This window comes from Propithecus coquereli, unplaced genomic scaffold, assembly GCF_000956105.1.
Source record: "Propithecus coquereli isolate 6110/MARCELLA unplaced genomic scaffold, Pcoq_1.0 Scaffold26, whole genome shotgun sequence".
Taxonomy (NCBI): domain Eukaryota; kingdom Metazoa; phylum Chordata; class Mammalia; order Primates; family Indriidae; genus Propithecus; species Propithecus coquereli.
Genome location: NW_012148174.1, coordinates 5,903,779 through 5,917,756, shown reverse-complemented (window position 1 = coordinate 5,917,756; position 13,978 = coordinate 5,903,779). Strand labels below are relative to the sequence as shown.

Below are 13,978 nucleotides of genomic sequence, written 5' to 3'. Positions count from 1 at the left end.
TCAGCCAGTCTAGCTAATGAAGCTGGCCTTATGCATGGGTGCTGGTCCCAACCTCACAGGGGCAAACGGCTGAGCCCACTCAGAGCTGGCAGAAGTCAAGCTCTGCTTGCCCATGCCTCACTGAAACATATCTTTCCTATAGCTCACCAGCTCCCTTGGGCCCAAAGTATCAACTAACTTCGACTGAAAAATTAATTCCTGCTACTACCCTAGAAGGAAATAGTGTGAAGGTAGCACAGGAACTTTGCAATAGTCTCTCTTGAGGGTAACAACCCTGCCAACTGTCCCATTCTCTAGTCCATTAGTGACTCTAATAATGGAAAGTTCTGACTGTGAAAGATTTCTTTGTGACAAGGGGATGACTTGGAAACCAGAGACTTTCATTATCTCTTAAATATCTATCTACCCAGAGAAGAATTTCCTTTTTAGTACCCTATAAACTACATTAGCCTTTGGAAATCTTTTGAGCATTAGTGAACAAAGAACATTAAATAATGTAGTGGTTTTTTTAAAAAAATAGGATGGACAAATAAAATTAAAATTTCTCAATTTATACTTACATTGCTGAATGGAAGAGAAGTTTGAAAATGTAAATACGTATTTGTATATCCTTCACTCCCACCCCTACCTCCCAGGAACTCAAAGTGTGAAATGATAAAGCCCATCAATGCAAAAAAAAGAAGTTCAATATTCAGCAAAACAAAGGGAAAAACTTGAAGACTAACAGGGAATCTTTGAGTATATTGATCTGGGAAGAATAGATGAAAGAAAAATAACAACAGATAACATTAATTGAATATTAATTTGTGTCAGGTACTTTTCTAAATGTTCTTTGCATACGCTATCACATTGAATCCCCTACCTTAAGGGAAATTCTCAAGGCAGGTACAATTATTAATCTTATCATATAGATAAGGAAAACGAACACTTAGGTCATTTGCTGGAGTCATCCGGCTAGTAAACTGTGGACATGGAACCAAGCTGTCAGGCCCCAGAGCCCAAGTTCTTGTCTACTACATTATTAAGAAGGACATAAGCATGCATTATTTTCTTGGACAAACTTGAAATAAAAAATTCAACTGAATATATCATCCATTTGACCAAGGGACACTACCTGATCAGTTATTTAGACTCCTTGCGGCCTCTAAGCTCATTTATAGAAGTCAATCAGTTGTGCTTCATTACGCAGATGAATTCACTATGACTGGGTGTCATGGGGGAAGAATCTAAACATCTTGGAGGGTGAGAAACCTAAGCCATTCTTTTCAGGTTCTTAAAATTTTTTTAATAGGAAAAAAAGCGCCAAACAAGTGTGAACTAAAATAAAATTTTAAGGCTCACCTCCCCACCCGCTGACTGAATGGACCCCCTCGTGGCCAAAGGAATATCCTAAACTAAATTGCCTGCCAGACGGAGGGAGGTCAGACAAGCCTCATCGTGTCCCCCTCCCTTCTTGGGGACATCCTTTGTAACCCATTAACAGGCCTAAGGGTAAGCAAGACACACCTGCAGGTCCTCCATTTACACAACAAGTCTATGTCCAGTGGCTTATCTCTGATAAACCAGCTCCTAAAGTTAAAACATTCGAAACCTTTAGACAAAGCTTCATGTCTTTAACCAATGACAAGCCCAAGAATCTTTAAACCCACCTATAACCTGTAAGCCCCCTCTTCCAGACGGCCCACCTTTTCAGGCCGAACCAATGTATGCCGCCCACGTATTGATGCATGACTTCGCCTGTCACCCCTGTCTCCCTAAAATGCATAAAACCAAACTGAAACCCAGCCACAGCGAGGCCACTTGCTCAAGGTTTCTTGAGCGTGGCTCCGGGTCATGGTCCTCAAATTTGGCTCGGAGTAAATCTCTTTAAAATTACTTTACAGAGTCCGGCTTTTTTTTCCCATTAACACAAGGTCACAGAAACTGTGGTAAAGATTTACACAAATTAACACTTTTAACACACCCAGTATGACTGTGTTTGAAACCTCGCTAGGAGAGAACCGCGAAGGTCCAAGCTTAGCGCTGTGCGACTCTGAGGTGCGGCCACCGGCTTCCCGGCATCTCTGTGAAGGGCCCGAGGTTCCCGGTTTGGTTTGTAGTCCTGCAAGCGCGGCGGGCTTATGAGAGGCCTCCGCCCGGGGGCAGCACTGCTACCTACTGAGCCGTGCCCGCCGGAAAAACAGTCCGGTCGGGAGCACGCTCGGAACGAAAGCGCCAGCCCCTGCCCACTTCCGGACAGCGTTTCCCAGAGCACCGAGGGGCGGGGCCTGGCCGGCGGGGCTTGATGCGCGGGTAGGTTGGAGCGGGAAGCTTGGCCCCGGCTGGCGGAGGGGACGGCGAGGCACAGTCGCCGGTTGCCAGACCATGCTGAGCGGAGCATGTGGCAAGCTAGCCTTAGCGCTGCGGGGGACTCGCGCACCGACGTCCGCGGTCGCCCGTAGGTGCCTGCACGCGTCGGGGTCGCGGCCCTCGGCAGACCGCAGCGAGAAGGCAGGGGGGCCGCCTCGCACCTTCGAGCCGGCGCTGCTGGAGTTCCTGGTGTGCCCGCTCTCGAAGAAGCCGCTCAGGTGATTCGCCGGCTTCGGCTTTCCCTGCGCGGCCTCCCGTTGGAGGTGGGGGCGGGGAGCCAGGTGGACAGCGCGGCCTCTCGCAGCTGTGGGGGCCTTTCCGGTCATCCGGTGTTCCCCGCTGCCATTTTCTGGACGCTGGTCCGGCCGGGCTGCTGCGCACCGCCCGCTGCGGCGGGAAGGGCCGGAGGAAGCCAGGGGAGCCGAGGCCTAGAACTCCCAAATCAGATCGCCTGCCCGCAGGAATGGATCGAGGCGTTTTTGGGGTAGCTACATGCCCCTAAATGATTCTGATGTACAGCCAGGTTTATGAACCACTGAGATTCAAGACAAGTCCCAAGTATTCAGGTTTTTAAGTTAAGATGATGAAAAATACTGCAGTGGCCTCCAGATTCTTGTGAAAGTGCCATGTACAACTGATACCCGACAGTCTTGATCGTTTAAGCTGTGTGTGCTGCCCGTTGGCTCTTAGTTGCGGGCTAGCAGGTTTTTGTAAAAGCCTTCTTCACCTTTAACCTAGTTCTTGGGAACACAGCTCTACAGTTCCGGACTACTAAAACCGAATATGGACAGCACTAATACAGTATTACAAATCGCATAAACACAACACCAGAATATTACCAGTGGTTATCTTTGGATTGTAATTGCTAGCAATTTTTATTTTCATATTTCTCTGTTTTTGTCCCATAATGTACATATTATTCAACTTTCTTAAACAGCGAAATTACCATTTGATTTACCTTTTAGCTAATTATATAACTAGTTCATGGCAGGCTTACTGCTTTCCAAGGTGTCCTCATTTCTGCTGTCTCATCCATTTCAGTGATTTCCTTCTAATGAATCAATTAAGTTTCTCTATTTAGTATTTATCCTAAAAGTAGGAAGTTGATTTTTTTCTAGTTTTTGTTCCAGTAGTAAATAAAAATAACAGAATGGTTTTGGGCTTGACTAAAATAATGCAGGAATATTTGGATAAAATACCTTTTCCAGATCTTTTCTGACTGGTATGAAAAAAAAAATTAAGGAGTAAGTTGGGAATAGGGGAAAAAGAGAATCAGAAACTAACTAAAATGGGAATAATTATAGATTCTAAGGGAAATGGTTGCGTTAGCTATTGCTGCTTTTAGAATTAAAGAAGACTATTCTGGGATTAACTCTATGTCAAGAATTGGATAGATGGTGTTACATATTGAAAATTAAGGTCTTCCAAACATCTTGTTTTCCACAATTCATCTTGTTCTTTTTTTTCCTCCTCAGATATGAAGCATCAACAAATGAATTGATCAATGAAGAGCTGGGAATAGCCTATCCAATCATTGATGGGATTCCTAATATGATACCACAGGCAGCTAGGATGATACAGCAAAGTAAGAAGCAAGAAGAAATGGAGCAGCACTAGGTCATAATTTAAAAAAAAAAAGCACAACAACAACTAAATTTCCTAATACTGTGTACCTTTTAAAGCAGGGTGGCGGGTATTAAGTGGAGAAGAATGTTTCTCTCTCTTCCTACGTTGACTGTTCTTGTTCCACTGATCTCTTTAGCAGGACTGTTTTACTCAGCCTCTGTGGAAGAAAACTTCCCACAGGGCTGCACTAGCACAGCCAGCCTTTGTTTTTACAGTCTGCTCTTGCCGATTACCATACCCGTGTATGTGTTCTTCCACCTTTGGACTTGGATGGGTATTAAACTCTTCAGGCATAATTAATGCAACCGGAGCCAAGATGGTATATATATATTCATGATATGTCTTGGGCATCTATCTCTGAAAGCTCAGCTAGGTGGAAATACTGGAGACCCATTTAGTTCGCAGGAAAGATGCTTCGCCTTGCTTACGTCAGGCTCAGACTATGGGAGGCTTATGCTGCACAAGCTTCTTTTGTTATACTCTTGTTCTGCCCTTGTTTTTTGAAGGTTCTGACTTATAACTGCTGTATCAGAAGAAACATTTCGACAAAGTTTCTTGTTGGAGATTAAACACCCCCCAGTCATCATCTGATGACTGTTTCTTGTCCTTTCATCTAAAAGTTAGTCATTTGGAATTTTGTTTGCATGTATAGCTTCAAGGTATTTGGTGAAGTCACACATTACAGATGACTGAAATAATTCCAAAGGAGCTACGTTGAAATGGTTGTGGAGAAATGCATTTGCACTAGTGTGATATAAAACCATACAATAAAATGGAAATTTCGTGTACTTACAAAAATTCTGAGTTTGTAAAATTACCTTCTTTTCTTTGGCATCAGATGCTTACATTAATAATAAAGATGTTGACATTTTCCCATAAAAAACAAACCAGTTTGCAGTAGTCTTTTTTTTTTTTTTTTTCTGGTCACAAGAATGTGGTACTAAGGGAAAAATGTAAAAATGTTCTAAATTAAAAATACAGGCTATGTTTAGAAAGGTACTTAATTTCCAAAATGGAATCATTTCCCAGGAGAGTGGATGGGAAGACCTACAAGTAGCTGATCGTGCCCTATAGAGCTTAGAGCCATGTTTTGAGCCACATTTCAGTTTATTTTCCTGCTTTAGACAGGAGACCTAATAACACTACTCAGGGTATGAGCATTCCACACATTAATAGCTCCTGATTTTCCAGAACTTTCAATAAGACTGATCAAGTATGGTACAATATTTCTGAAGTATAGCATAAATGTTTCAGTAGTTACCCTATAGAAACCTAAGAATTAAATATAAAAATATTTTAACAAACTTTAAACACTGATTCTTACCTATCAAAAGAAAATTAAAATATGTTAGATGTATTTTCTGTTGCATTAGTTCAACATATACTGTACACAAATCACATTTTAAAATTACCCTATGGCAATATACAAATAACTTGGAAGACTAGAGGCTCCCGATCACTTCCTTAAGAGTTGTTCTTTTCTTCATTTCGTGAAGATTTCTTCTTTTCAATTAACCCTAAAGCTGTTCTTATTGTTTAAAGCACCGTATGCTTTATTCTAGCACTTAACCTTGTGCTGTAATAGCCTGGTTTTTGTCTCCTATCTACACAGTAAACTGTTCATTTTTTTAATCTAATGCTTAGCACAGAGCAGGCAATCAATAAGCCCTTCCTGAGTGAACACATGGCTCTGATAAGTCTTACAGCTTTAGCCAAGTTACTTAACATCTCTAGGGCTAAAAATCCTTTTATAAAATTGTGAGGATCAAATAAAATTTTATACATGAAGGCACTTTGTAAAGAACTGAGTGAAACTGATTTTTAGAATGGCAGTGTGAGAAGCTCTGTGGACCCATTTCACCAATGAAACAAGCTAACTGAAAATCATAAACAAAACAACTATTTAAAGTGTCTGGAAATCATCCTAATGGCATACAGCTCATTAAATGAAGAAACGCTCAAAGAAATCTAGGAAAACTTGGTAAGAACGGGGAGTTTGTGGCATTTGACCCATCGACCATTTCTTTCCTCCTCAGCTCACAGTGATGGCCGCTCCTGGAGGGCACAGCCAAGGATATATCGATCACTCCCCCAGCTCTTAGCTGAGGGTTATTGTATCTCATGGGGTGTGCAAGCCACCCGCATAGTAAAGGTAATTATGTCCTTGTAAAAGACAGTATAAATGCTTATTTCTTCTGTAACTGATTTACAAAGCAATTGTAGAAAATATGCATACAGTTGTATTTTGGGGCCTATGACATGTAACACTGGGTATTAACATCACAAAGGAAATAAATGTGAGCCAAGCGGTATCTGGAGTAAGGAAATGACACCAGATGGTAACTTGAATTCATAGGAACACATGAAGAGAACCAGAAAAGGTAAAAAAGAAGGTTAATATAACTAATCCTATAAATATATACTTGCTCTCCTTAGTTTAAGAGACATCAAATTGTGTAAAGTATAACAAAATATCAGTGGGTTTGTAACAAATAGGTGCAATATTCATAACAATAATAGCACAGAAAGAGGGAAGAAGGAATAGAGCTATATAAAAGCAATGTTTCTAGATCTCCATGACACTTTTATGAACAGAGCTACAGTTTTAAAAGACCTCTTTGGCCTTCATACACTGCTGGTCAGAATATAAAATGCTATAGCTTCTTTGGAAGACAGTTGGCAGTCCCTTAAAAGGTTAAACAGAATTACCATATGACCCAGCAATTCTACTTAGGTATATACTCAAGAGAAATGAAAACTATGTCCTCAAAAAAACCTGTGCACAAATGTTCATAGCAGCATCATTTGTAATAGCCAAAAAGCACAACCAACCAACTGATGAATGAGTAGGTAAAATGTGACATGAATATAGTGATGAAATATTTGGCAATAAAAAAGAATGAAGTACTGATACATGCTAGAACATGGATGAACATGGAAAGTATTAGTGAAAAGCCAGTTACAGAAAAATCACATACTGTTTGAATTTATTTACATGAAATGTCTATAATAGACAAATCTATAGAAACAGTAGATTAGTGGTTGCATAGGGCTGGAGGTGAGGGGGGAGATTGTAGAGTTTTGGCTAAAGGGCGTAGGGTTTCTCTTTAGGGTCATAAAAATGTTCTAAAATTTACTGTGGTGACGGTTGAACAATTCTGTGAATATACTAAAAACCATTGAGTTTTACATGGCTGAAGTATATGCTATGTGAATTATCTCAATAAAGGTGTTACCAATTAAAACAACAACAAAAGCAGTTTTACCTCCGTGTCCAGCCTGAGGCTCAGTGGTTCCAGGTCACTTGCTCGGCGTCGAATGCAGGTTAGAGGCATGGCCCAAAGTGGAATGAACGCAGGTCTTAAACCTTCTAAATTTTGTCTCCCATATTGTGCTACTTCTAGTGACCCTCCCAGATATGACATCCTTTATTGGGAATTCTTCAACAGGTTTCTAGTGTTCCCTCCCAGGATCCTCACTAGCAAATCATCCTGGCTTCCTCTCTGTAGGGACTCTCCTTTATCGGTGTCTCATGCCACACACCATGACGTTGACCACGCACCTCCGCGTGCTGCACCGTAAACTCACCAGGAGAAACACCGTCTGATTCCTTCATTAATAGATGTCTTCGTCACTCCTTCTCCTCAATACTTAGCAGACTTCACACCAGCGGATCTCTTGCCTCCTTAGAGACTCAACAAGATTCTCTTCCTGAGTGTCCTCGACTGCATCACCTGCGGCGGGGATCATTTTTAATCACCCCATTAATGAGATCCCTCCCACCAGCTCTAATTGAGAACTTACCACCCTGGGGGAGCAAAAAAGGGCCAGTCGTGACCTGTTCTTCCTCATTTGCTTCCAATTCTGCAAAGAAAGGGCTTAATTTAAGGAGGTCCCTGTGAACCTCAGACTCTGTAAGATGGAAACGATGACACCTACTTCCAGACCAGGTGAGAGTTTTAAGTGGAGATAGAAAATATGAAATTATCCAGCATAGCCAAGAGCTCTAGCAGATTCTCACTATTACGTGTGGTGGTGGGGAGAAAAGCCTGTCTCCTTTTCCAAGTTTTGTCCCTCTTAGTGAAATGCTCCATTTGGAGGTGATTGTTGTCCTCTGCATATGCCACTAGATGGCACTTTTGGCTAATTCATGTGACCACTGGCAGCCAAACCCTCAGAAGGAAACAGAAAGAGGATGCACTTGAGAAATCTAAGTAGCCATATCCCACGATCATTTATTTAGCATCTACTAGAAGGCCATGATAGGTGAAGTGGATCCTAAAGAATGAGTGGGAATAGCCCAGACAGCGGAGGAGGCAGAATTACAGAGAGGAGGTGAGGAAAGGGAGGGATGGGGGTGCGATGGGAACAGGGTTCCAGGCAGAAGAAAAAACACTGTGAGAACACAGAAGAGAGACTAAGAGACTATGGCCCGTTCAAGAAACAAATGCAATGCAGTCACCGGCTGCTTAACATTTCCGTTAAGGTGGTCCCTTAAGATCATGATGGAGCTGAAAATTCCTATCATCTAGTAGCATCGTAGCTGTTGTGATGTCATAAAGCAATTATTTTATTTTAAAAATAAGTTCAGGAGCCTACAATAATATATAGTAATGTCTTAGGCCTTCGCATTCACTCACCACTCACTCACCCAGAGCAACTTCCAGTCCTGCAAGCTCTGTTCATGGTAAGTGCCCTGTCCAGGTGTACTATTTTTTTTATCTTTTATACTGTATTTTTGACTGGACCTTTTCTATGTTTAGATACACAAATACTTACCACTGTGTTACAGTTGCCTACAGTATTCAGTACAGTGACATGCTGTACAGGTTTGTAGCCCAGGAGCAACAGGCTACACCCTACAGCCTGGGTGTGCAGTAGGCTATGCCACTTAGGTTTGTGGAAATACACTCTATGGCACTTGCACAATGAAATTGCCAGATGACGCCTTTCTGAGAACGTATTCCCGTTGTTAAGTGATGCAGGACTAGTCACCTATGACTAGAATGAAGCACACTATGTGTGCAGGACAACAGTGGGAGATGAGGTTGGAGCTGTATCTGGGGCACAACAGGAAGGATTTGGGAGCAGTAATAACAGTGTTAACGAAATCAGACTTTGTTGCCTGATTTTCAAATCATTTTTATTTGTGCATCTGATATACACTATGGGTTTTTCCCAGAAAGAGGGAAAAAAAGCACATGCAAAATTCCAGTGGGTTCGTATGTTACAGACCCCTGCTGTAGCGAGCGTTCCTATTTACACTGTCCACTATGGTAGCCACTTGTCACAAGTAAATACTGAGCACTTACAATGTGGCTAATGTGACTTGAGAAACCAAAGTTTAAATTTTATTTAATGAAAGGGCCAATACAGGACAGCACAGCTCTAGACTGTTTTTTCACTGTTGCCAATGAAAGTTTTCACTCTTCAAAATTCTTCAAAGACTAAACCTTCTCTACAGCAGGGGTCCACCTTCCTGAACAGGGCAGACATAGCTTTCCTGCCTCACAGAAAGTTCTATTGGACGGTGTTGGTCTAGGTACGAGGAGACCAACGAAGAGGCTACAGAAGTGGTGAGACAGGCGATGCTGAGAGCTTGCACGTAGGGCACTGGCAGTGGGGTTAGCGAGATAGGAAAACTAGAATTATGAGGACTTGACTTGAATGTGGAGGGTAAAGAGGGAGGAATGGAGGAGGATTTGCAGGCTTCCGTCTGAAGTCACTGGTGGTACAACTTGAAGCTGTGCAATGTAGGAAAACACCGTGGGAATGAAAAGTGGCAATTTTCTTCTCGAACGTGTTGCGATGAAAGAGCCATGGGGCTTGCAGGTAGAGACGTGGACTACAGGGAAAAATGGCTGTGGCGCCGGAACACAGGAATCACTGCAGGTCAGAGGCAGACAGCTCCGGGTACCATTGGCATGGATGCAGTAACCGAAGGCACGGACTAGACGAGTCAGGGGAGCGTAGGCGAAGGATGCAAAGGCAATGGAAAAGAAGCCAAGAAAAATTGTGTTGTGTTTACTTTTTTTTTTTTGAGACAGGGTATTACTTCTGTTGCCCGGGCTAGAGTGCAGTGATGTCATTATAGCTCACTGCAACCTCAAACACTTGGGCTCAAGGGATCCTATCTCAGCCTCCCAAAGTGTCGGGATTATAGGAGTGAGCCACTGCACCCTGTCATGTTTCCTTATTACTGAGTTTTGAGACTTCTTTATATTATGGATATGCTACAAGTCTGTCTTAGTCCATTTTGTGCTGCTATAACAGAATATCTTATCCTGGGTAATTTAAAAAGAACAGATTTAGGTGGAAAATTGCAGTCTTTTAAAAAATATTCCTATGCTAAAGAGTCTCCTTTCAGGCTAATTCATGCAAATATCTAGTATTTGTGTTAGAGACACAGCCTAATCTATATCATAGCTCATACATCTCACATACAATGACAGCAATTCCAAAAGAGCAGATAAACACAGTGAATAGTGAATGCAACTTTTATGTTAATTTTTGAGTTATTAAATTTGTTTTTAACAGTATTTCCAAAAAGAGGTAAATAAGATGCTGTAAGGTCAGCCAAACCCTCTGTTGTTGTTGATGGCTACTTGGAGTGCTTCTTCCACTCTTTCCATTGTAGAATATTTAGGGAGGCAGAGAACACTAGTACATGTGTATGTTCTCATAGGATCTTTTTCGGTCAAATTTTCAGGACAGCGAAAAGTTATCTTCATGTTCTTTAAACCTTTTATTTGTACTCTGTCAGTTCCTGTAAGAAACACTAAAAAGAAGAAAACGGGGTGATCAGTTTCACACAGAGACCCAAATCTCTTTACAGAGAGAAAATCTGTTTACTCAAAAAACTTTATCGGGCCAGGCGGGGTGGCTCACGCCTGTAATCCCAGCACTCTGGGAGGCCGAGGCGGGCTCAGGAGTTCGAAACCAGCCTGAGCAAGAGCGAGACCCCGTCTCTACTAAAAATAGAAAGAAATTAATTGGACAACTAAAAATATATAGAAAAAATTAGCCGGGCATGGTGGCGCATGCCTGTAGTCCCAGCTAGTCGGGAGGCTGAGGTAGGAGGATCGCTTGAGCCCAGGAGTTTGAGGTTGCTGTGAGCTAGGCTGACGCCACGGCACTCACTCTAGCCCGGGCAAAAGAGTGAGACTTTGTTTCAAAAAAAAAAACTTTATCATGGGCCCATGAACAGAGTCCTACATTAGAAAGTGCACTGGGGACTATATTAGGACAAAGTCTGACACACAGTTACTGCCCTCACGCAGCTTAAAGTCTGATTGGGAATATCAGAGTCTTGTGAAGAAAGCGACAAACAGCAAGAGAAAATGTTTGAGGTATAAGTAGCCAGTGAAGGAGTCATGGAGTTAAGTGCGTCCTGACTAACTGCTGCGCTTCAGAGCAGGGAGGGCGAGCCAGGCTGGGATGACTGAGGCGACTTCCAAGAGTTCGGAATTATGCCAGACCTTTAAAGAGGGAAAGGTTTAGAAAGGCAGCAAGGAGGTGGGTGAGCTCAAGGCAAGGGAAGTGCTTCAGAGAAAGCCTGGAGGTGGAAAGGAGCAAGGTGGGCTCAGGAGTGTTCAGACAATGGACCCATTTGGCTGGAACAAAGATTTCCTATAAGAGTTAAGACTGGAAGGGTAGGTTGGGCTTCCACACAAGTCTGAATATCTTCTAACATACATGGTATCCATAAAAGTAAGAATAAGAAGATAAGTTTTTCTCAAAAATAAGTAAGGAAACAGAACAAGAAAATGAAAGTTATTAAGCCAGTCTCAGGAAAATCATCAGGTAAGCATAAAACTGAAATGAAAACGTGGAATGTGAGGTAAAACAGACTTAGAGACACAAGTAAAATAGCTTGTGTACAATAACAGCAAATCTCGTATTAATAATAGTCATAGAACAATAGTAAAAATTAGCCAAATAAAATATCTTGGTTAATCCCACACGGGCTGGCCAAAGGAATGATGACAGGGACTAGAGAAAGAAGACTCAATATTTAGCTTAAAGAAAAGAAGAAAATTCTAAAAGCAATTAAGAAGGGATGAAACCACATGGGAAAATATCACCTATATTAACATTTGGTTTTTGATGTTGGGCCATAGAGGACATTCAATTGGACTGGAAGGGCTCTGACGCTGTGATTTGTTGCAAATGGCCCCTATCACTAATGAAATTGTTGTCCCATTAAAAAGATATAAGATCACTATTCCTTGATATCTATTCCTTGATTCCTTACCAAGGAATTTTTTCTTTTCCTCCAGAGTCAATTTGTGTAAAGCCTTCCAAAACATCACTATGGTGGGATGTGAACTGTCGTAGTCTTGTTCATACTGTGCATTCTAGAGAAAAGGCAAAAAAAATTATTCAGGAAATAGGAAGGAAAATTGAATTTAATCAGCTTAGCCTTTATGATGACAATGTACCTTTTCAAATGTTTCCCAGTCATAATCTGTATTTCCAACAACCACGTCCCTCAGTTGTTCAGGATGGAAAAATTTAATAATCTCCTTGTCACCTACTTTATAAAATCCACTCTCAAATTCTTCATAAGCGTCTTCTACAGAGGTGTTGAAGATGTAATTGATGCACTTAGAAACATAGTCTCTCCTTTAATAGAACAAAAAATTATTTCCGCTTATTGCAATACCCTGAACAAAATGGCTGGGGGATAAAAACAAAAGCTAGAACACCTAACAGTTACTGAGTGCTCATCATGTGCCATGGACTGTTCTAGATGCCAATTATAGATTATCTAATTCAATCTTCATAGCAACTCACCAAATGTCCCCTGGGGGCCAAAATCACCCCTGATCAAGAACCACAGCTATAGATATATTAACATAGACTTTAAGAAGCTAATAAAGGATGTTACAACTTTATGTAATAAATATGAAAATTTAGATGAAACAAAGTCCCAGAAACACACAACTAGTCACACAAGAAGAAAAATAGTAAAGTTTCTTCTTTAATAGGAGTTAAATAGTAAATGTGAGAAATTTAATCTATAATTTAAAATCTCATAATTAAATGATTTCGATGGGAATTCTTTCAATATTTTTGAAAGAAGCAACACCAATCTTATATAGACTCTTGCAGAGAACAGAAAAAGAGAAACATTCCTTACTAGTTTATGGGGCCAGCAAACCTCCATAATATAACCTCAGTATTAACATTATAAGAAAGGAAAATTACTAACCAGTATCTTTTACAAATATAGATGCAGTAGTCATAAACAAAATACTAGCAAACAGCAACATATAAAAAGCATAATAGGGCCGGGAGCAGTGGCTCACGCCTGTAATCCTAGCTCTCTGCGAGGCCGAGGCGGGTGGATTGTTTGAGCTCATGAGTTCGAGACCAGCCTGAGGAAGAGCAAGACCCCGTCTCTACTAAAAATAGAAAGAAATTAATTGGACAACTAAAAATATATAGAAAAAATTAGCCGGGCATGGTGGCACATGCCTGTAGTCCCAGCTACTCAGGAGGCTGAGGCCGGAGGATCGCTTGAGCCCAGGAGTTCGAGGTTGCTGTAAGCTAGGCTAACGCCACGGCACTCACTCTAGCCCAGGCAACAGTGAGACTCTGTCTCAAAAAAAAAAAAAAAAAAAAAGAGTGAGGCAAGCCGCAGTATGTAAGAAGTTATTTGCAGTACGTATGCCCAACAAATGACTTGTATCTAAAGAACTCCATAAACCGATAAAAAACCCAATAGAAAAGTAGACTAAAGATGAAGAATAAGTATTTCTAAAAAGAAGATATCCAAATGGCCAATAAACATATAAGGTGCATTAGTCATCAGAGAAATGCAAATTAAAACCATAATGAAATACTACTATATACCCACCACAACTCTCTACCCTGCTGATGGAAGTCTGCCTCCATTTTTGATGTCTGCTTACTGACAGCTTTCAGGTCCCACTCCTCCTTTCCCCCCTTTTCCCCCCACATCTGGGCAACTGGGTAGGAAGCCCATGTGCTCCCTCCC

The 13,978-nt window shown here is 41.5% G+C and overlaps 3 protein-coding genes across 3 annotated transcripts in view; 2 read left to right on the top strand and 1 right to left on the bottom strand.

Annotated features, from left to right (window-relative positions):
• Window positions 1-2,263: 2,263 nt before the first annotated feature.
• On the top strand, window positions 2,264-4,858 carry PYURF (PIGY upstream reading frame). Its single transcript, XM_012647254.1, has 2 exons — window positions 2,264-2,567; window positions 3,825-4,858. Exons 1-2 carry the CDS (start codon window positions 2,365-2,367, stop codon window positions 3,964-3,966), a joined length of 345 nt encoding a protein of 114 aa, XP_012502708.1. The 5' UTR covers window positions 2,264-2,364; the 3' UTR covers window positions 3,967-4,858.
• PIGY (phosphatidylinositol glycan anchor biosynthesis, class Y) lies at window positions 2,268-4,858 on the top strand. Its single transcript, XM_012647255.1, has 2 exons — window positions 2,268-2,567; window positions 3,825-4,858. Exon 2 carries the CDS (start codon window positions 4,060-4,062, stop codon window positions 4,273-4,275), a length of 216 nt encoding a protein of 71 aa, XP_012502709.1. The 5' UTR covers window positions 2,268-2,567; window positions 3,825-4,059; the 3' UTR covers window positions 4,276-4,858.
• Window positions 4,859-10,547: 5,689 nt separating this feature from the next.
• Window positions 10,548-13,978, bottom strand: part of HERC5 (HECT and RLD domain containing E3 ubiquitin protein ligase 5) — a 45,294-nt gene continuing 41,863 nt past the window's right edge. Inside the window, exons 22-24 of the mRNA XM_012647157.1 lie at window positions 12,417-12,600; window positions 12,230-12,332; window positions 10,548-10,753 (exon numbers count right to left, since the gene is read on the bottom strand). Coding sequence (XP_012502611.1) covers window positions 10,548-10,753; window positions 12,230-12,332; window positions 12,417-12,600 — 493 coding nt within the window. The remainder of the gene's footprint in view (window positions 10,754-12,229; window positions 12,333-12,416; window positions 12,601-13,978) is intronic.